At 61.5% G+C, this 21,921-nt stretch overlaps 1 protein-coding gene across 1 annotated transcript in view; it reads left to right on the plus strand.

Moving 5' to 3' along the window:
* Positions 1–399: 399 nt before the first annotated feature.
* The window catches only part of LOC140411222 (MAM domain-containing glycosylphosphatidylinositol anchor protein 1-like), an 875,194-nt gene continuing 853,672 nt past the window's right edge, over positions 400–21,921 (plus strand). The window contains exon 1 of the mRNA XM_072500330.1: positions 400–520. Coding sequence (XP_072356431.1) covers positions 433–520 — 88 coding nt within the window. The 5' untranslated portion in view covers positions 400–432. The remainder of the gene's footprint in view (positions 521–21,921) is intronic.

Genomic DNA, 21,921 nt, shown 5'->3' on the forward strand with positions numbered 1-21,921 from the left:
AGAGAGAAGGGGGATGAAGGGAATGTGAGAGAGAGAGAGAGAGGAGGGGATGAAGGGAATGTGAGAGAGAGGAAGGGATGAAGGGAATGCGTGAGAGAGGAGGGGATGAAGGGAATGTGAGAGAGAGAGGGGATGAAGGGAACGTGAGAGAGAGAGAGAGAGGAGGGGATGAAGGGAATGCGTGAGAGAGAGAGAGAGTGACAGAGAGAGGAGGGGGATGGAGGGAATGTGAGAGAGAGAGGAGGGGATGAAGGGAATGTGTGAGAGAGAGGAGGGGATGAAGGGAATGTGTGAGAGAGAGGAGGGGATGAAGGGAATGTGAAGGGGAGGGGAGGAGGCTGAGGGAGGGAGTGATTGTGAGAGAGGAGGAGGGGCGATAGACAGAAGGAGTCAGAGCAGTGTGGGGAGGAGAGCAGCAGCCGGGCAGCGGGGATGGAGCAGCGGCGTCGGGCGGAGCTGAGCCGGAGCCTGTGGATGCTGTGGATCGGACTGGGCTGCGTCCGCGGACAGGGAGCCTATGGTGAGGGGGGGGAGGGGGGGCGGGCAGGGGGAGGGGGGCAGGCAGGGTGGGAGAGGGGGAGAGGGGCAGGCAGGGGGAGGGGGGAGGGGGAGGGAGGGGGGGCGGGCAGGGGGAGGGGGGCAGGCAGGGTGGGAGAGGGGGAGAGGGGCAGGCAGGGGGAGGGGGAGGGGGAGGGAGGGGGGCGGGCAGGGGGAGGGGGGCAGGCAGGGGAGGGGAGGTGGGACAGGGGGGGCAGGCAGGGGGAGAGGGGGGCAGGGGGGGAGGGGGGCAGTCAGGGAGGGGGGAGGGGGGCAGTCAGGGAGGGGGGAGGGGGGCAGGCAGAGGGGGGGCAGGCAGGGGGGGCAGGCAGGGGGTGGGGGGGCGGGCAGGGGGAGGGGGGCAGGCAGGGTGGGAGAGGGGGGCAGTCAGGGAGGGGGGAGGGGGGCAGGCAGGGGGTGGGGGGCAGGCAGGGTGGGAGAGGGGGAGAGGGGCAGGCAGGGGGAGGGGGAGGGGGAGGGAGGGGGGCGGGCAGGGGGAGGGGGGCAGGCAGGGGAGGGGAGGTGGGACAGGGGGGGCAGGCAGGGGGAGGGGGGCAGTCAGGGAGGGGGGCAGGCAGAGGGGGGGGCAGGCAGGGGGGGCAGGCAGGGGGTGGGGGGCGGGCAGGGGGAGAGGGGGGGCAGGGGGGGCAGGGGGAGGAGGGCAGTCAGGGAGGGGGAGGGGGGCAGGCAGAGGGGGGGCAGGCAGGGGGGCAGGCAGGGGGGTGGGGGGCGGGCAGGGGGAGGGGGCAGGCAGGGTGGGAGAGGGGGAGGGGGGCAGGCAGGGGGAGGGGGGTGGGCAGGGGGAGGGGGGGCGGGAAGGGGGAGGGGGAGGGGAGGGGAGGAGGGGAGGGGGGCCAGAGAGGGAGATACCCCCCCCAAACCGGGAGATACCCCCCCCAAACCGGGAGATACCCCCCCAAACCGGGAGATACCCCCCCAAACCGGGAGATACCCCCCCCCCCCAACCGGGAGATACCCCCCCCCCAACCGGGAGATACCCTGCAACTGGGAGGTCACCCCCGAACCCCCCAACTGGGAAATCCCCCCCCAACTGGGAAATCCCCCCCCCAATTGGGAGATAACCCCCCCCCAACTGGGAGATACCCCCCCCAACTGGGAGATACCCCCCCCCAACTGGGAGATACCCCCCCAACTGGGAGATACCCCCCCAACTGGGAGATACCCCCCCCAACTGGGAGATACCCCCCCCCAACTGGAGATACCCCCCCAACCCCCTAACCGGGAGATACCCCCCCAACCGGGAGATACCCCCCCCAACCGGGAGATACCCCCCCAACCGGGAGATACCCCCCAACCGGGAGATACCCCCCCCAACCGGGAGATACCCCCCCCAACCGGGAGATACCCCCCCCAACCGGGAGATACCCCCCCCAACCGGGAGATAACCCCCCAACCGGAGATAACCCCCAACCGGACGATACCCCCTAACTGGGAGACATCCCCGAACCCCCCAACTGGGAGATACCCCCCAACTGGGAGACAACCAGAACCCCCCAACTGGGAGATACCCCCCAACTGGGAGACAACCCGAACCCCCCAACTGGGAGACACCTCCGAACCCCCCAACTGGGAGACACCCCCCGAACCCCCCAACTGCGAGACACCCCCGAACCCCCCAACTGGGAGATACCCCCCAACTGGGCGATATCCCCCAACTGGAGATACCCCCCAACTGGGAGATACCCCCCCAACTGGGAGATACCCCCAACTGGGCGATACCCCCCAACTGGGAGATACCCCCCAACTGGGAGATGCCCCCCAACCGGGAGATACCCCCCCAACCGGGAGATAACCCCCCAACGGGAGATAACCCCCCAACCGGGAGATAACCCCCCAACCGGGAGATACCCCCCCAACCGGGAGATACCCCCCCAACCGGGAGATACCCCCCCAACCGGGAGATACCCCCTCAACCGGGAGACACCCCCTCAACCGGGAGACACCCCCCCTCAACCGGGAGACACCCCCCAACTGGGAGATACCCCCCAACTGGGAGTTACCCCCCAACCGGGAGATAACCCCCCAACCGGGAGATACCCCCCCAACCGGGAGATACCCCCCCAACCGGGAGATACCCCCCCAACCGGGAGACACCCCCCAACTGGGAGATACCCCCCATCTGGGAGATACCCCCCATCTGGGAGATACCCCTCAACTGGGAAATCCCCCCAAATGGGAGATACCCCCCAACTGGGAAATCCCCCCCCAACTGGGAAATCCCCCCCCAACTGGGAAATCCCCCCCCCAACTGGGAAATCCCCCCCAACTGGGAAATCCCCCCCCAACTGGGAAATCCCCCCCCCAACTGGGAAATCCCCCCCCAACTGGGTGTTACCCCCCCCAACTGGGAGTTACCCCCCAACTGGGAGATACCCCCCAACTGGGAGTTACACCCGCAACCCCCTAACCCGGGAGATACCCCCCCAACCGGGAGATACCCCCCCAACCGGGAGATACCCCCCAACTGGGAGACACCCCCCAACTGGGAGACCCCCCCCCCGAACCCCCCCAACTGGGCGATACCCCCCAACTGGGAGATACACCCCCAACTGGAGATAACCCCCCCAACCGGGAGATACCCCCCCCAACCGGGAGATACCCCCCAACCGGGAGATACCCCCCCAACCGGGAGATACCCCCCCAACCGGGAGATACCCCCCAAACGGGAGATACCCCCCAACCGGGAGATACCCCCCCCAACCGGGAGATACCCCCCCAACCGGGAGATACCCCCCAACCGGGAGATACCCCCGAACCCCCCCCAACTGGGAGATACCCCCCCAACTGGGAGATACCCTCCCAACTGGGAGATACCCCCCCAACTGGGAGATACCCTCCCAACTGGGAGATACCCCCCCCAACTGGGAGATACCCCCCAACTGGGAGATAACCCCCCAACTGGGAGATACCCCCCAACTGGGAGATACCCCCCCAACTGGGAGATACCCCCCCAACTGGGAGATAACCCCCCAACTGGGAGATACCCCCCAACTGGGAGATACCCCCCCCAACTGGGAGATACCCCCCCCTCACTGGGAGATAACAAGCTATGGATCTGGTTGGGTGTGTCTGTGGAAAGGGGAAGAGAGTGGGGGCGGGGTGGACAAGGACAGGGGGGTTGGCAAGGACAGGGGTGAAAGGTCAGGGGTGGGCAAGGACAGGGGGCAGGAACTAGGAGATACCCCCCAACTAGGAGATACCCACCAACTAGGAGATACCCCCCCAACTGGGAGATAACCCCACACTGGGAGGACACCCCCCCCAACTGGGAGATACCCCCCCAACTGGGAGATACCCCCCCCAGATGGGATATACCCCCCCAACTGGGAGGATACCCCCTGCAACTGGGGAGATACCCCATGCAACTGGGGAGATACCCCCCAACTGGGAGATAACACCCAACTGGGAGATACCCCCCCCACCTGGGAGATAACCCCCCCAACTGGGAGATAACCCACCCCAACTGCGAGATAACCCCCCAACTGGGCGATACCCCCCCAACTGGGCGATACCCCCCCAACTGGGCGATACCCCCCAACTGGGAGATACCCCCCAACTTGGAGATACCCCCCAACTGGGAGATAACCCCCCAACTGGGAGATACCCCCCAACTGGGAGATACCCCCCCAACTGGGAGATACCCCTCAACCCCCCAACTGGGAGATACCCCCCAACTTAGAGATATCCCCTCAACCCCCCAACTGGGAGATAGCCCCCAACTGGGAGATACCAACCCAACTGGGAGATACCACCCAACTGGGAGATACCCCCCAACTGGTGCGATATACCCCCAACTGGGAGATATACCCCCAACTGGGAGATATACCCCCAACTGGGAGATTATACCCCCAACTGGGAGATACCCCCAACTTGGAGATACCCCCCCCCCACAACTGGGAGATACCCCCCAACTGGGAGCTACCCCCCTCAATCCCCAACTGGGAGTAACCCCCCAACTAGGAGATACCCCCCAAACTGGGAGATACCCCCCCCAACTGGGAGATACCCGCCAACTGGGAGATACCCCCCAACTAGGAGATTACCCCCCAAACTGGGAGATACCCCCCCAACTGGGAGATATACCCCCAACTGGGAGATATACCCCCAACTGGGAGATACCCCCAACTTGGAGATACCCCCCCCAACTGGGAGATACCCACCCAACTGGGAGATACCCCCCAACCGGGAGATACCCCCCAACGGGGAGATACCCCCCCAACCGGGAGATACCCCCCCAACTGGGAGATACCCCCCCAACCGGGAGATACCCCCCAAGCGGGAGATACCCCCCCAACCGGGAGACACCCCCGAACCCTCCAACTGGGAGATACCCCCCAACTGGGAGATACCCCCCCAACTGGGAGATACCCTCCAACTGGGAGATACCCCCCCCAACTGGGAGATACACCCCCCAACTGGGAGATTACACCCCCAACTGGGAGATACCCCCCCAACTGGGAGATACCCCCCCAACTGGGAGATACCCCCTCCAACTGGGAGATAGCCCCCCAACTGGGAGATACCCCCCCCAACTGGAGATACCCCCCCAACTGGGAGATACCCCCCCAACTGGGAGATACCCTCCAACTGGAGATACCCCCCCCAAACTGGGATATACACCCCCAACTGGGAGATACACCCCAATGGGAGATACCCCCCCAACTGGGAGATACCCCCCAACTGGGAGATACCCCCTCCAACTGGGAGATAGCCCCCCAACTGGGAGATACCCCCCAACTGGGAGATATACCCCCAACTGGGAGATATACCCCCAACTGGGAGATACCCCCAACTTGGAGATACCCCCCCCAACTGGGAGATACCCACCCAACTGGGAGATACCCCCCCACCGGGAGATACCCCCCAACGGGGAGATACCCCCCCAACCGGGAGATACCCCCCCAACTGGGAGATACCCCCCCAACCGGGAGATACCCCCCAAGCGGGAGATACCCCCCCAACCGGGAGACACCCCCGAACCCTCCAACTGGGAGATACCCCCCAACTGGGAGATACCCCCCCAACTGGGAGATACCCTCCAACTGGGAGATACCCCCCCAACTGGGAGATACACCCCCAACTGGGAGATACACCCCCAACTGGGAGATACCCCCCCAACTGGGAGATACCCCCCCAACTGGGAGATACCCCCTCCAACTGGGAGATAGCCCCCCAACTGGGAGATACCCCCCCAACTGGGAGATACCCCCCCAACTGGGAGATACCCTCCAACTGGGAGATACCCCCCCCAACTGGGATATACACCCCCAACTGGGAGATACACCCCCAATGGGAGATACCCCCCCAACTGGGAGATACCCCCCCAACTGGGAGATACCCCCTCCAACTGGGAGATAGCCCCCCAACTGGGAGATACCCCCCCAACTGGGAGATACCCCCCCTCACTGGGAGATAACAAGCAATGGATCTGGTTTGGGTGTGTCTGTGGAAAGGGGAAGAGAGTGGGGGCGGGGTGGACAAGGACAGGGGGGTTGGCAAGGACAGGGGTGAAAGGTCAGGGGTGGGCAAGGACAGGGGGCAGGAACTAGGAGATACCGCCCAACTAGGAGATACCCCCCAACTGGGAGATATCCCCCAACTGGGAAATACACCCCCAACTGGGAGATAACCCCAAACTGGGAGACACCCCCCCAACTGGGAGATACCCCCCCCAGATGGGAGATAGCCCCCCAACTGGGAGATACCCCCTGCAACTGGGAGATACCCCATGCAACTGGGAGATACCCGCTGCAACTGGGAGAAACCCCCTGCAACTGGGAGATACCCCCCAACTGGGAGATAACACCCAACTGGGCCCCAACTGGGAGATAACCACCCAACTGCGAGATAACCCCCCAACTATGTGATACCCCCCCAACTGGGCGATACCCCCCCAACTGGGAGATACCCACCAACTTGGAGATACCCCCCAACTGGGAGATATACCCCCAACTGGGAGATACCCCCCAACTGGGAGATACCCCCCCAACTGGGAGATACCCCTCAACCCCCCAACTGGGAGATACCCCCCCAATTTAGAGATATCCCCTCAACCCCCCAACTGGGAGATAGCCCCCAACTGGGAGATACCACCCAACTGGGAGATACCACCCAACTGGGAGATACCCCCCAACTGGGAGATATACCCCCAACTGGGAGATATACCCCCAACTGGGAGATATACCCCCAACTGGGAGATACCCCCAACTTGGAGATACCCCCCCCACAACTGGGAGATACCCCCCAACTGGGAGCTACCCCCTCAACCCCCAACTGGGAGTAACCCCCCAACTAGGAGATACCCCCCAAACTGGGAGATACCCCCCCAACTGGGAGATACCCGCCAACTGGGAGATACCCCCCAACTAGGAGATACCCCCCAAACTGGGAGATACCCCCCCAACTGGGAGATACCCGCCAACTGGGAGATACCCCCCAACTGGGAGATACCCCCCAACTGGGAGATACCCCCAACTGGGAGATTCCCCCCAACTGGGAGATACCCCTCAACCCCCCAACTGGGAGATACCCCCCCAACTGGGAAATACCCACCAACTGCGAAATACCCCCCAACTGGGAGAAATACCCCCAACTGGGAGATACCCCCCAACTGGGAGATACCCCCCCAACTGGGAGATACCCCCCCAACTGGGAGATACCCCCCCAACTGGTAGATACCCCTCCAACCGGGAGATACCCCTAACTGGGAGATACCCCCACAACTAGGAGATACCCCCCCAACTGGGAGATACCCCCCAACTGGTAGATACCCCTCCAACCGGGAGATACCCCTAACTGGGAGATACCCCTAACTGGGAGATACCCCCACAACTGGGAGATACCCCCACAACTGGGAGATACCCCCAACTGGGAGATACCCCCAACTGGGAGATACCCCCAACTGGGAGATACCCCTCAACCCCCCAACTGGGAGATACCCCCCCAACTGGGAAATACCCACCAACTGGGAAATACCCCCCAACTGGGAGATATACCCCCCAACTGGGAGATATACCCCCCCAACTGGGAGATATCCCCCAACTGGGAGATACCCCCCAACTGGGAGATACCCCCCAACTGGGAGAACCCCCCCCCAACTGGGAGATACCCCTCCAACTGGGAGATACCCCTAACTGGGAGCTACCCCCCTCAACCCCCAACTGGGAGTAACCCCCCAACTAGGAGATACCCCCCAAACTGGGAGATACCCCCCCAACTGGGAGATACCCGCCAACTGGAGATACCCCCCAACTAGGAGATACCCCCCAAACTGGGAGATACCCCCCCAACTGGGAGATACCCGCCAACTGGGAGATACCCCCCAACTGGGAGATACCCCCCAACTGGGAGATACCCCCAACTGGGAGATTCCCCCCAACTGGGAGATACCCCTCAACCCCCCAACTGGGAGATACCCCCCCAACTGGGAAATACCCACCAACTGGGAGATATACCCCCCAACTGGGAGATACCCCCCAACTGGGAGATACCCCCCCAACTGGGAGATACCCCCCCAACTGGGAGATACCCCCCCAACTGGTAGATACCCCTCCAACCGGGAGGTACCCCTAACTGGGAGATACCCCCACAACTGGGAGATACCCCCCAACTGGGAGATACCCCCCCAACTGGGAGATACCCCCCCAACTGGTAGATACCCCTCCAACCGGGAGATACCCCTAACTGGGAGATACCCCCACAACTGGGAGATACCCCCACAACTGGGAGATACCCCCACAACTGGGAGATACCCCCAACTGGGAGATACCCCCAACTGGGAGATACCCCCAACTGGGAGATACCCCTCAACACCCAACTGGGAGATACCCCCCCCAACTGGGAAATACCCACCAACTGGGAAATACCCCCCAACTGGGAGATATACCCCCCAACTGGGAGATTATACCCCCCAACTGGGAGATATCCCCCAACTGGGAGATACCCCCCAACTGGGAGATACCCCCCAACTGGGAGAACCCCCCCCCAACTGGGAGATACCCCTCCAACCGGGAGATACCCCTAACTGGGAGATACCCCCCAACTGGGAGATACCCCCACAACTGGGAGATACCCCCCCAACTGGGAGATACCCCCCCAACTGGGAGATACCCCCCAACTGGGAGATACCCCTCAACCCCCCAACTGGGAGCTACCCCCCAACTGGGAAATACCCACCAACTGGGAAATACCCCCCAACTGGGAAATACCCCCCAACTGGGAGATACCCCCCCAACTGGGAGATACCCACCCAACTGGGAGATACCCCCCAAACTGGGAGATACCCCCCAACCAGGAGATACCCCCCCCAACTGGGAGATACCCCCCCAACTGGGAGATACCCCTCCAACGGGAGATACCCCAACTGGGAGATACCCCCACAACTGGTAGATACCCCCCAACCGGGAGATACCCCCGACAACTGGGAGATACCCCCAACTGGGAGATACCCCCCAACTGGGAGATACCCCCCCAACCGGGAGATACCCCTCTAACTGGGAGATACCCCTCCAACTTGGAGATACCCCCCAACTGGGGCGATACCCCCCAACTGCGAGATACCCCCCAACTGGAGATACCACCAACCGGGAGATACCCCCACAACTGGGAGATACCCCCCCAACTGGGAGATACCCCTCCAATTGGGCGATACCCCTTCAACTGGGAGATACCCCCCCAACTGGGAGATACCCCCCAACTGGGAGATACCCCCCCAACTGGGAGATACCCCGCAACTGGGAGATACCCCGCAACTGGGAGATTCCCTCCCCAACCGGTAGATACCCCCCAACCGGGAGATACCCCAAACTGGGAGACAACCGCCGAACCCCCCCAACTGGGAGATATCCCCCAACTTGGCAATACCCCCCAACTGGGAGATACCCCCCCAACTGGGGAGATACCCCCCCAACTGGGAGATACCCCCCCAACTGGGCGATACCCCCCCAACTGGGAGATACCCACCAACTTGGAGATACCCCCCAACTGGGAGATATACCCCCAACTGGGAGATACCCCCCAACTGGAGATACCCCCCCAACTGGGAGATACCCCTCAACCCCCCAACTGGGAGATACCCCCCCAATTTAGAGATATCCCCTCAACCCCCCAACTGGGAGATAGCCCCCAACTGGGAGATACCACCCAACTGGGAGATACCACCCAACTGGGAGATACCCCCCAACTGGGAGATATACCCCCAACTGGGAGATATACCCCCAACTGGGAGATATACCCCCAACTGGGAGATATACCCCCAACTGGGAGATACCCCAACTTGGAGATACCCCCCCCACAACTGGGAGATACCCCCCCACCCCAACTGGGAGCTACCCCCTCAACCCCCAACTGGGAGTAACCCCCAACTAGGAGATACCCCCCAAACTGGGAGATACCCCCCCCAACTGGGAGATACCCGCCAACTGGGAGATACCCCCCAACTAGGAGATACCCCCCAAACTGGGAGATACCCCCCCAACTGGGAGATACCCGCCAACTGGGAGATACCCCCCAACTGGGGAGATACCCCCCAACTGGGAGATACCCCCAACTGGGAGATTCCCCCCAACTGGGAGATACCCCTCAACCCCCCAACTGGGAGATACCCCCCCAACTGGGAAATACCCACCAACTGCGAAACACCCCGCAACTGGGAGATATACCCCCAACTGGGAGATACCCCCCAACTGGGAGATACCCCCCCAACTGGGAGATACCCCCCCAACTGGGAGATACCCCCCAACTGGTAGATACCCCTCCAACCGGGAGATACCCCTAACTGGGAGATACCCCCACAACTAGGAGATACCCCCCCAACTGGGAGATACCCCCCAACTGGTAGATACCCCTCCAACCGGGAGATACCCCTAACTGGGAGATACCCCTAACTGGGAGATACCCCCACAACTGGGAGATACCCCCACAACTGGGAGATACCCCCAACTGGGAGATACCCCAACTGGGAGATACCCCCAACTGGGAGATACCCCTCAACCCCCCAACTGGGAGATACCCCCCCCAACTGGAAATACCCACCAACTGGGAAATACCCCCCAACTGGGAGATATACCCACCCAACTGGGAGATATACCCCCCAACTGGGAGATATCCCCCAACTGGGAGATACCCCCCAACTGGGAGATACCCCCCAACTGGGAGAACCCCCCCCCCAACTGGGAGATACCCCTCCAACTGGGAGATACCCCTAACTGGGAGCTACCCCCTCAACCCCCAACTGGGAGTAACCCCCCAACTAGGAGATACCCCCCAAACTGGGAGATACCCCCCCAACTGGGAGATACCCGCCAACTGGGAGATACCCCCCAACTGGGAGATACCCCCCAAACTGGGAGATACCCCCCAACTGGGAGATACCCGCCAACTGGGAGATACCCCCCAACTGGGAGATACCCCCCAACTGGGAGATACCCCCAACTGGGAGATTCCCCCCAACTGGGAGATACCCCTCAACCCCCCAACTGGGAGATACCCCCCCAACTGGGAAATACCCACCAACTGGGAGATATACCCCCCAACTGGGAGATACCCCCCAACTGGGAGATACCCCCCCAACTGGGAGATACCCCCCCAACTGGGAGATACCCCCCCAACTGGTAGATACCCCTCCAACCGGGAGATACCCCTAACTGGGAGATACCCCCACAACTGGGAGATACCCCCCAACTGGGAGATACCCCCCCAACTGGGAGATACCCCCCCAACTGGTAGATACCCCTCCAACCGGGAGATACCCCTAACTGGGAGATACCCCCACAACTGGGAGATACCCCCACAACTGGGAGATACCCCCACAACTGGGAGATACCCCCAACTGGGAGATACCCCCAACTGGGAGATACCCCCCAACTGGGAGATACCCCTCAACCCCCCAACTGGGAAATACCCCCCCCAACTGGGAAATACCCACCAACTGGGAAATACCCCCCAACTGGGAGATATACCCCCCAACTGGGAGATATACCCCCCAACTGGGAGATATCCCCCAACTGGGAGATACCCCCCAACTGGGAGATACCCCCCAACTGGGAGAACCCCCCCCCAACTGGGAGATACCCCTCCAACCGGGAGATACCCCTAACTGGGAGATACCCCCCAACTGGGAGATACCCCCCAACTGGGAGATACCCCCCAACTGGGAGATACCCCCACAACTGGGAGATACCCCCCCAACTGGGAGATACCCCCCCAACTGGGAGATACCCCCCAACTGGGAGATACCCCTCAACCCCCCAACTGGGAGCTACCCCCCAACTGGGAAATACCCACCAACTGGGAAATACCCCCCAACTGGGAAATACCCCCCAACTGGGAGATACCCCCCCAACTGGGAGATACCCACCCAACTGGGAGATACCCCCCAAACTGGGAGATACCCCCCAACCAGGAGATACCCCCCCAACTGGGAGATACCCCCCCAACTGGGAGATACCCCTCCAACCGGGAGATACCCCCAACTGGGAGATACCCCCACAACTGGTAGATACCCCCCAACCGGGAGATACCCCCACAACTGGGAGATACCCCCAACTGGGAGATACCCCCCAACTGGGAGATACCCCCCCAACCGGGAGATACCCCTCTAACTGGGAGATACCCCTCCAACTTGGAGATACCCCCCAACTGGGCGATACCCCCCAACTGCGAGATACCCCCCAACTGGGAGATACCACCAACCGGGAGATACCCCCACAACTGGGAGATACCCCCCCAACTGGGAGATACCCCTCCAATTGGGCGATACCCCTTCAACTGGGAGATACCCCCCCAACTGGGAGATACCCCCCAACTGGGAGATACCCCCCCAACTGGGAGATACCCCGCAACTGGGAGATACCCCGCAACTGGGAGATTCCCTCCCCAACCGGTAGATACCCCCCAACCGGGAGATACCCCAAACTGGGAGACACCGCCGAACCCCCCAACTGGGAGATATCCCCCAACTTGGCAATACCCCCCAACTGGGAGATACCCCCCCAACTGGGAGATACCCCCCCAACTGGGAGATACCCCCCCAACTGGGAGATACCCTCCCAACTGGGAGATACCCCCCCAACTGGGAGATACCCCCCAACTGGGAGATAACCCCCCAACTGCGAGATACCCCCCCAACTGGGAGATACCCCCCCAACTGGGCGATAACCCCCCAACTGGGAGATACCCCCCCAACTGGGAGATACCCCCCCCAACTGGGAGATACCCCCCCAACTGGGAGATACCCCCCCTCACTGGGAGATAACAAGCTATGGATCTGGTTTGGGTGTGTCTGTGGAAAGGGGAAGAGAGTGGGGGCGGGGTGGACAAGGACAGGGGGGTTGGCAAGGACAGGGGTGAAAGGTCAGGGGTGGGCAAGGACAGGGGGCAGGAACTAGGAGATACCCCCCAACTAGGAGATACCCCCCAACTAGGAGATACCCCCCAACTGGGAGATAACCCCAAACTGGGAGACACCCCCCCAACTGGGAGATACCCCCCCAGATGGGATATACCCCCCCAACTGGGAGATACCCCCTGCAACTGGGAGATACCCCATGCAACTGGGAGATACCCCCTGCAAATGGGAGAAACCCCCTGCAACTGGGAGATACCCCCCAACTGGGAGATAACACCCAACTGGGAGATACCCCCCCAACTGGGAGATAACCCCCCCAACTGGGAGATAACCACCCCAACTGGGAGATAACCACCCAACTGCGAGATAACCCCCCAACTGGGCGATACCCCCCCAACTGGGCGATATCCCCCCAACTGGGCGATACCCCCCCAACTGGGAGATACCCCCCAACTTGGAGATACCCCCCAACTGGGAGATAACCCCCCAACTGGGAGATACCCCCCAACTGGGAGATACCCCCCCAACTGGGAGATACCCCTCAACCCCCCAACTGGGAGATACCCCCCCAACTTAGAGATATCCCCTCAACCCCCCAACTGGGAGATAGCCCCCAACTGGGAGATACCACCCAACTGGGAGATACCACCCAACTGGGAGATACCCCCCAACTGGGCGATATACCCCCAACTGGGAGATATACCCCCAACTGGGAGATATACCCCCAACTGGGAGATATACCCCCAACTGGGAGATACCCCCAACTTGGAGATACCCCCCCCACAACTGGGAGATACCCCCCAACTGGGAGCTACCCCCTCAACCCCCAACTGGGAGTAACCCCCCAACTAGGAGATACCCCCCAAACTGGGAGATACCCCCCCAACTGGGAGATACCCCCCCAACTGGGAGATACCCGCCAACTGGGAGATACCCCCCAACTAGGAGATACCCCCCAAACTGGGAGATACCCCCCCAACTGGGAGATATACCCCCAACTGGGAGATATACCCCCAACTGGGAGATATACCCCCAACTGGGAGATACCCCCAACTTGGAGATACCCCCCCCCAACCGGGAGATACCCACCCAACTGGGAGATACCCCCCCAACCGGGAGATACCCCCCAACGGGGAGATACCCCCCCAACCGGGAGATACCCCCCCAACTGGGAGATACCCCCCCAACCGGGAGATACCCCCCAAGCGGGAGATACCCCCCCAACCGGGAGACACCCCCGAACCCTCCAACTGGGAGATACCCCCCAACTGGGAGATACCCCCCCAACTGGGAGATACCCTCCAACTGGGAGATACCCCCCCCAACTGGGAGATACACCCCCAACTGGGAGATACACCCCCAACTGGGAGATACCCCCCAACTGGGAGATACCCCCCCAACTGGGAGATACCCCCTCCAACTGGGAGATAGCCCCCCAACTGGGAGATACCCCCCCAACTGGGAGATACCCCCCCTCACTGGGAGATAACAAGCAATGGATCTGGTTTGGGTGTGTCTGTGGAAAGGGGAAGAGAGTGGGGGCGGGGTGGACAAGGACAGGGGGGTTGGCAAGGACAGGGGTGAAAGGTCAGGGGTGGGCAAGGACAGGGGGCAGGAACTAGGAGATACCGCCCAACTAGGAGATACCCCCCAACTGGGAGATATCCCCCAACTGGGAGATACACCCCCAACTGGGAGATAACCCCAAACTGGGAGACACCCCCCCAACTGGGAGATACCCCCCCCAGATGGGAGATAGCCCCCCAACTGGGAGATACCCCCTGCAACTGGGAGATACCCCATGCAACTGGGAGATACCCCCTGCAACTGGGAGAAACCCCCTGCAACTGGGAGATACCCCCCAACTGGGAGATAACACCCAACTGGGAGATACCCCCAACTGGGAGATAACCCCCCCAACTGGGAGATAACCACCCAACTGCGAGATAACCCCCCAACTGGGTGATACCCCCCCAACTGGGCGATACCCCCCCAACTGGGAGATACCCCCCAACTTGGAGATACCCCCCAACTGGGAGATATACCCCCAACTGGGAGATACCCCCCAACCCCCCAACTGGGAGATACCCCCCCAACTTAGAGATATCCCCTCAACCCCCCAACTGGGAGATAGCCCCCAACTGGGAGATACCACCCAACTGGGAGATACCACCCAACTGGGAGATACCCCCCAACTGGGCGATATACCCCCAACTGGGAGATATACCCCCAACTGGGAGATATACCCCCAACTGGGAGATACCCCCAACTTGGAGATACCCCCCCCACAACTGGGAGATACCCCCCAACTGGGAGCTACCCCCTCAACCCCCAACTGGGAGTAACCCCCCAACTAGGAGATACCCCCCAAACTGGGAGATACCCCCCAAACTGGGAGATACCCCCCCAACTGGGAGATACCCGCCAACTGGGAGATACCCCCCAACTAGGAGATAACCCCCAAACTGGGAGATACCCCCCCAACTGGGAGATACGCGCCAACTGGGAGATACCCCCCAACTGGGAGATACCCCCCAACTGGGAGATACCCCCAACTGGGAGATTCCCCCCAACTGGGAGATACCCCTCAACCCCCCAAATGGGAGATACCCCCCCAACTGGGAAATACCCACCAACTGCGAAATACCCCCCAACTGGGAGATATACCCCCCAACTGGGAGATACCCCCCAACTGGGAGATACCCCCCCAACTGGGAGATACCCCCGCAACTGGGAGATACCCCCCAACTGGTAGATACCCCTCCAACCGGGAGATACCCCTAACTGGGAGATACCCCCACAACTGGGAGATACCCCCCAACTGGGAGATACCCCCCAACTGGGAGATACCCCCCCAACTGGTAGATACCCCTCCAACCGGGAGATACCCCTAACTGGGAGATACCCCTAACTGGGAGATACCCCCACAACTGGGAGATACCCCCAACTGGGAGATACCCCTCAACCCCCCAACTGGGAGATACCCCCCCAACTGGGAAATACCCACCAACTGGGAAATACCCCCCAACTGGGAGATATACCCCCCAACTGGGAGATATACCCCCCAACTGGGAGATATGCCCCCCAACTGGGAGATATTCCCCAACTGGGAGATACCCCCCAACTGGGAGATACCCCCCAACTGGGAGAACCCCCCCCAACTGGGAGATACCCCTCCAACCGGGAGATACCCCTAACTGGGAGCTACCCCCTCAACCCCCAACTGGGAGTAACCCCCCAACTAGGAGATACCCCCCAAACTGGGAGATACCCCCCCAACTGGGAGATACCCGCCAACTGGGAGATACCCCCCAACTAGGAGATACCCCCCAAACTGGGAGATACCCCCCCAACTGGGAGATACCCGCCAACTGGGAGATACCCCCCAACTGGGAGATACCCCCCAACTGGGAGATACCCCCAACTGGGAGATTCCCCCCAACTGGGAGATACCCCTCAACCCCCCAACTGGGAGATACCCCCCCAACTGGGAAATACCCACCAACTGCGAAATACCCCCCAACTGGGAGATATACCCCCCAACTGGGAGATACCCCCCAACTGGGAGATACCCCCCCAACTGGGAGATACCCCCCCAACTGGGAGATACCCCCCCAACTGGTAGATACCCCTCCAACCGGGAGATACCCCTAACTGGGAGATACCCCCACAACTGGGAGATACCCCCCAACTGGGAGATACCCCCCCAACTGGGAGATACCCCCCAACTGGTAGATACCCCTCCAACCGGGAGATACCCCTAACTGGGAGATACCCCCACAACTGGGAGATACCCCCACAACTGGGAGATACCCCCACAACTGGGAGATACCCCCAACTGGGAGATACCCCCAACTGGGAGATACCCCCAACTGGGAGATACCCCTCAACCCCCCAACTGGGAGATACCCCCCCAACTGGGAAATACCCACCAACTGGGAAATACCCCCCAACTGGGAGATATACCCCCCAACTGGGAGATATACCCCCCAACTGGGAGATATCCCCCAACTGGGAGATACCCCCCAACTGGGAGATACCCCCCAACTGGGAGAACCCCCCCCCAACTGGGAGATACCCCTCCAACCGGGAGATACCCCTAACTGGGAGATACCCCCCAACTGGGAGATACCCCCCAACTGGGAGATACCCCCCAACTGGGAGATACCCCCACAACTGGGAGATACCCCCCCAACTGGGAGATACCCCCCCAACTGGGAGATACCCCCCAACTGGGAGATACCCCTCAACCCCCCAACTGGGAGATACCCCCCAACTGGGAAATACCCACCAACTGGGAAATACCCCCCAACTGGGAAATACCCCCCAACTGGGAGATACCCCCCCAACTGGGAGATACCCCCCCAACTGGGAGATACCCCCCAAACTGGGAGATACCCCCCAACCAGGAGATACCCCCCCCAACTGGGAGATACCCCCCCAACTGGGAGATACCCCTCCAACCGGGAGATACCCCCAACTGGGAGATACCCCCACAACTGGTAGATACCCCCCAACCGGGAGATACCCCCACAACTGGGAGATACCCCCAACTGGGAGATACCCCCCAACTGGGAGATACCCCCCCAACCGGGAGATACCCCTCCAACTGGGAGATACCCCCCAACTGGGCGATACCCCCCAACTGCGAGATACCCCCCAACTGGGAGATACCACCAACCGGGAGATACCCCCACAACTGGGAGATACCCCCCCAACTGGGAGATACCCCTCCAATTGGGCGATACCCCTTCAACTGGGAGATACCCCCCCAACTGGGAGATACCCCCCAACTGGGAGATACCCCCCCAACTGGGAGATACCCCGCAACTGGGAGATACCCCGCAACTGGGAGATTCCCTCCCCAACCGGTAGATACCCCCCAACCGGGAGATACCCCAAAGTGGGAGACACCGCCGAACCCCCCAACTGGGAGATATCCCCCAACTTGGCAATACCCCCCAACTGGGAGATACCCCCCCAACTGGGAGATACCCCCCCAATTGGGAGATACCCCCCCAACTGGGCGATACCCCCCCCAACCGGGAGATACCCCCCCAACCGGGAGATACCCCCCCAACCGGGAGATACCCCCCCAACCGGGAGATACCCCCCCAACCGGGAGATACCCCCCAACCGGGAGATACCCCCCAACCGGGAGATACCCCCCAACCGGGAGATACCCCCCCAACCGGGAGATACCCCCCAACTGGGAGACACCCCCGAACCCCCCAACTGGGAGATACCCCCCAACTGGGAGATACCCCCCAACTGGGAAATCCCCCCCCACTGGGAGATCCCCCCCCCCAACTGGGAGATCCCCCCCAACTGGGAGATACCCCCCCAACTGGGAAATACCCACCAACTGCGAAATACCCCCCAACTGGGAGATATACCCCCCAACTGGGAGATACCCCCCAACTGGGAGATACCCCCCAACTGGGAGATACCCCCCCAACTGGGAGATACCCCCCCAACTGGGAGATAACCCCCCAACTGGGAGATAGCCCCCAACTGGGAGATATGCCCCCAACTCGGAGATACCCCTCCAACTGTGATATTCCCCCCCAACTGTGAGATACCCCCTCAACCCCCCAACTGGGAGATACCCCCCCAACTGGGAGGTACCCCCTCAACTGGGAGATACCCCCCAACTGGGAGATACCCCCTCAACCCCCCAACTGGGAGATAACCCCCCAACTGGGAGACCCCCACCCAACTGGGAGTTAGCCCCCAACTGGGAGATAGCCCCCCAACTGGAAGATAGCCCCCCAACTGGGAGATACCCCCCAACTGGGAGATAGCCCCCCCCCAACTGGGAGATAGCCCCCAACTGGGAGATAGCCACGCAACTGGGAGATATCCCCCCAACTGGGAGATACCCCCAACTGGGAGATACCCCCTCAACCCCCCAACTGGGAGATACCCCCCAACCGGGAGATACCCCCCAACCGGGAGATATACCACAACTGGGAGACACCCCCCCCAACTGGGAGATACCCCCCCAACCGGGAGATACCCCCCAACCGGGAGATTACCCCCAAATTGGGAGATCCCACCCCAACCGGGAGATACCCCCCTACTGGGAGATACCCCCCCAGCCCCTCAACTGGGAGACACCACCTCAACTCCCCAACTGGGAAATATACCCCCAACTGGGAGATACCCCCCAACTGGGAGATACCCCCCCCAACTGGGAGATACCCCCCAACTGGGAGATACCAAGCTATGGATCTGGTTTGGGTGTGTCTGTGGACAGGGTGTGAGAGTGGGGGGGGGGGGGGGGGGGGCGGACAAGGACAGGAGGGTTGGCAAGGCAGGGGTGAAAGGTCAGGGGTGGGCAAGGACAGGGGGAAGGACATGGGGGGCACGGACCGTGGGCGAGGACAGGGGGCAAGTTCTGGGAGATACACCCAACTTGGAGATACCCCCCAACTGGGAGTTACCCCCCCCCCAACGGTGAGATACCCCCCAACTGGGAGATACCCCCCAACTGGGAGATACCCCCCAACTGGGAGATACTCCCCCAACTGGGAGATACCCCCCCAACTGGGAGATACCCCCCCAACTGGGAGAAACACCCCCAACTGGGGGATAGCCCCCAACTGGGAGATACCCCCTCAACCCCCCAACTGGGAGATAACCCCCACTGGGAGATACCCCCCCCCACTGGGAGATACCCCCCCCAACTGGGAGATAGCCCCCCAACTGGGAGATAGCCCCCCAACTGGGAGATACCCCCCAACTGGGAGATAGCCCCCAACTGGGAGATAGCCCCCCAACTGGGTTACCCCCCCAACTGGGAGATAACCCCCCAACTGGGAGATACCCCTACCCCCAACTGGGTGTTAGCCCCAAACTGGGAGATAGCCCCCCAAGTGGGAGATAGCCCCCCAAGTGGGAGTTAGCCCCCCAAGTGGGAGATAGCTCCCCAACTGGGAGTTACCCCCCAACTGGGAGATACCCCCAACCGGGAGTTACCCCCAACTGGGAGTTACCCCCCCAACTGGGAGATACCCCCAACTGGGAAATAGCCCCCCGCAACTGGGAGATAGCCCCCAACTGGGAGATAGCCCCCCAACTGGGAGATAGCCCCCCAACTGGGAGATAGCCCCCCAACTGGGAGATAGCCCCCCATCTGGGAGATATCCCCCCAACTGGGAGATACCCCCAACTGGGAGATACCCCCGCAACCCACCAACTGGGAGATACCCCCCCAACTGGGAGTACCCTGCAACTGGGAGATACCCCCCCAACTGGGAGTACCCCGCAACTGGGAGATACCCCCCCAACTGGGAGATACCCCGCAACTGGGACATACCCCCCAACTGGGAGAAACCCCCAACTCGGCGATACCCCCCAACTGGGAGATACCCCCCCAACTGAAAGATACCCCCCCAAAAGAGAGATACCCCCCAACTGGGAGATACCCCCCCAACTGGAAGATACCCCTCCAACTGGGAGATACCCCCTCCAACTGGGAGTACCCCGCAACTGGGAGATACCCCCCCAACTGGGAGTACCCCGCAACTGGGAGATACCCCCCCAACTGAGAGATACCCCCCAACTGGGAGAAACCCCCAACTCGGCGATACCCCCCAACTGGGAGATACCCCCCCAACTGAGAGATACCCCCCCAACTGAGAGATACCCCCCCAACTGGGAGATACCCCCCCAACTGGAAGATACCCCTCCAACTGGGAGATACCCCCTCCAACTGGGAGTACCCCGCAACTGGGAGATACCCCCCCAACTGGGAGTACCCCGCAACTGGGAGATACCCCCCAACTGAGAGATACCCCCCAACTGGGAGATACCCCCCAACTGGGAGATACCCCCCAACTGGGAGAAACCCCCAACTCGGCGATACCCCCCAACTGGGAGATACCCCCCCAACTGAGAGATACCCCCCCAACTGAGAGATACCCCCCCAACTGAGAGATACCCCCCCAACTGGGAGATACCCCCCCAACTGGAAGATACCCCTCCAACTGGGAGATACCCCCTCCAACTGGGAGTACCCCGCAACTGGGAGATACCCCCCCAACTGGGAGTACCCCGCAACTGGGAGATACCCCCCAACTGAGAGATACCCCCCAACTGAGAGATACCCCCCCAACTGGGAGATACCCCCCCAACTGGAAGATACCCCTCCAACTGGGAGATACCCCCTCCAACTGGGAGATACCCCCCGACTGGGAGGTACCCCCCCAACTGGGAGATACCCCCCGACTGTGAGATACCCCCCCAACTGGGAGATACCCCCCAACTGGGAGATACCCCCCAACTGGGAGATACCCCCCAACCGGGAGATAACCCCCAACCGGGAGATACCCCACAACCGGGAGATATACCACAACTGGGAGACACCCCCCCAACTGGAAGATACCCCCCCAACTGGGAGATACCCCCCAACCGGGAGATAGCCCCCCAACTGGGAGATACCCCCCCAACCGGAAGATACCCCTCCAACTGGGAGATACCCCCTCCAACTGGGAGATACCCCCCGACTGTGAGGTACCCCCCCAACTGGGAGATACCCCCCAACTGGGAGATACCCCCCGACTGGGAGGTACCCCCCCCAACTGGGAGATACCCCCCAACTGGGAGGTACCCCCCCAACTGGCAGATACCCCCCAACTGGGAGATACCCCCCCAACTGGGAGATACCCCCCCAACTAGGAGATACCCCCCAACCGGGAGATACCCCCCAACCGGGAGATTACCCCCAAATTGGGAGATCCCACCCCAACCGGGAGATACCCCCCTACTGGGAGATACCCCCCCAGCCCCTTAACTGGGAGACACCCCCTCAACTCCCCAACTGGGAAATATACCCCCAACTGGGAGACACCCCCCCAACTGGGAGATACCCCCCCCCAACTGGGAGATACCCCCCAACTGGGAGATACCAAGCTATGGATCTGGTTTGGGTGTGTCTGTGGACAGGGTGTGAGGGTGGGGGGGGGGGGCGGACAAGGACAGGAGGGTTGGCAAGGCAGGGGTGAAAGGTCAGG

This window comes from Scyliorhinus torazame, chromosome 4 (genome assembly GCF_047496885.1).
Source record: "Scyliorhinus torazame isolate Kashiwa2021f chromosome 4, sScyTor2.1, whole genome shotgun sequence".
In the NCBI taxonomy this organism is placed as follows: Eukaryota; Metazoa; Chordata; class Chondrichthyes; order Carcharhiniformes; family Scyliorhinidae; genus Scyliorhinus; species Scyliorhinus torazame.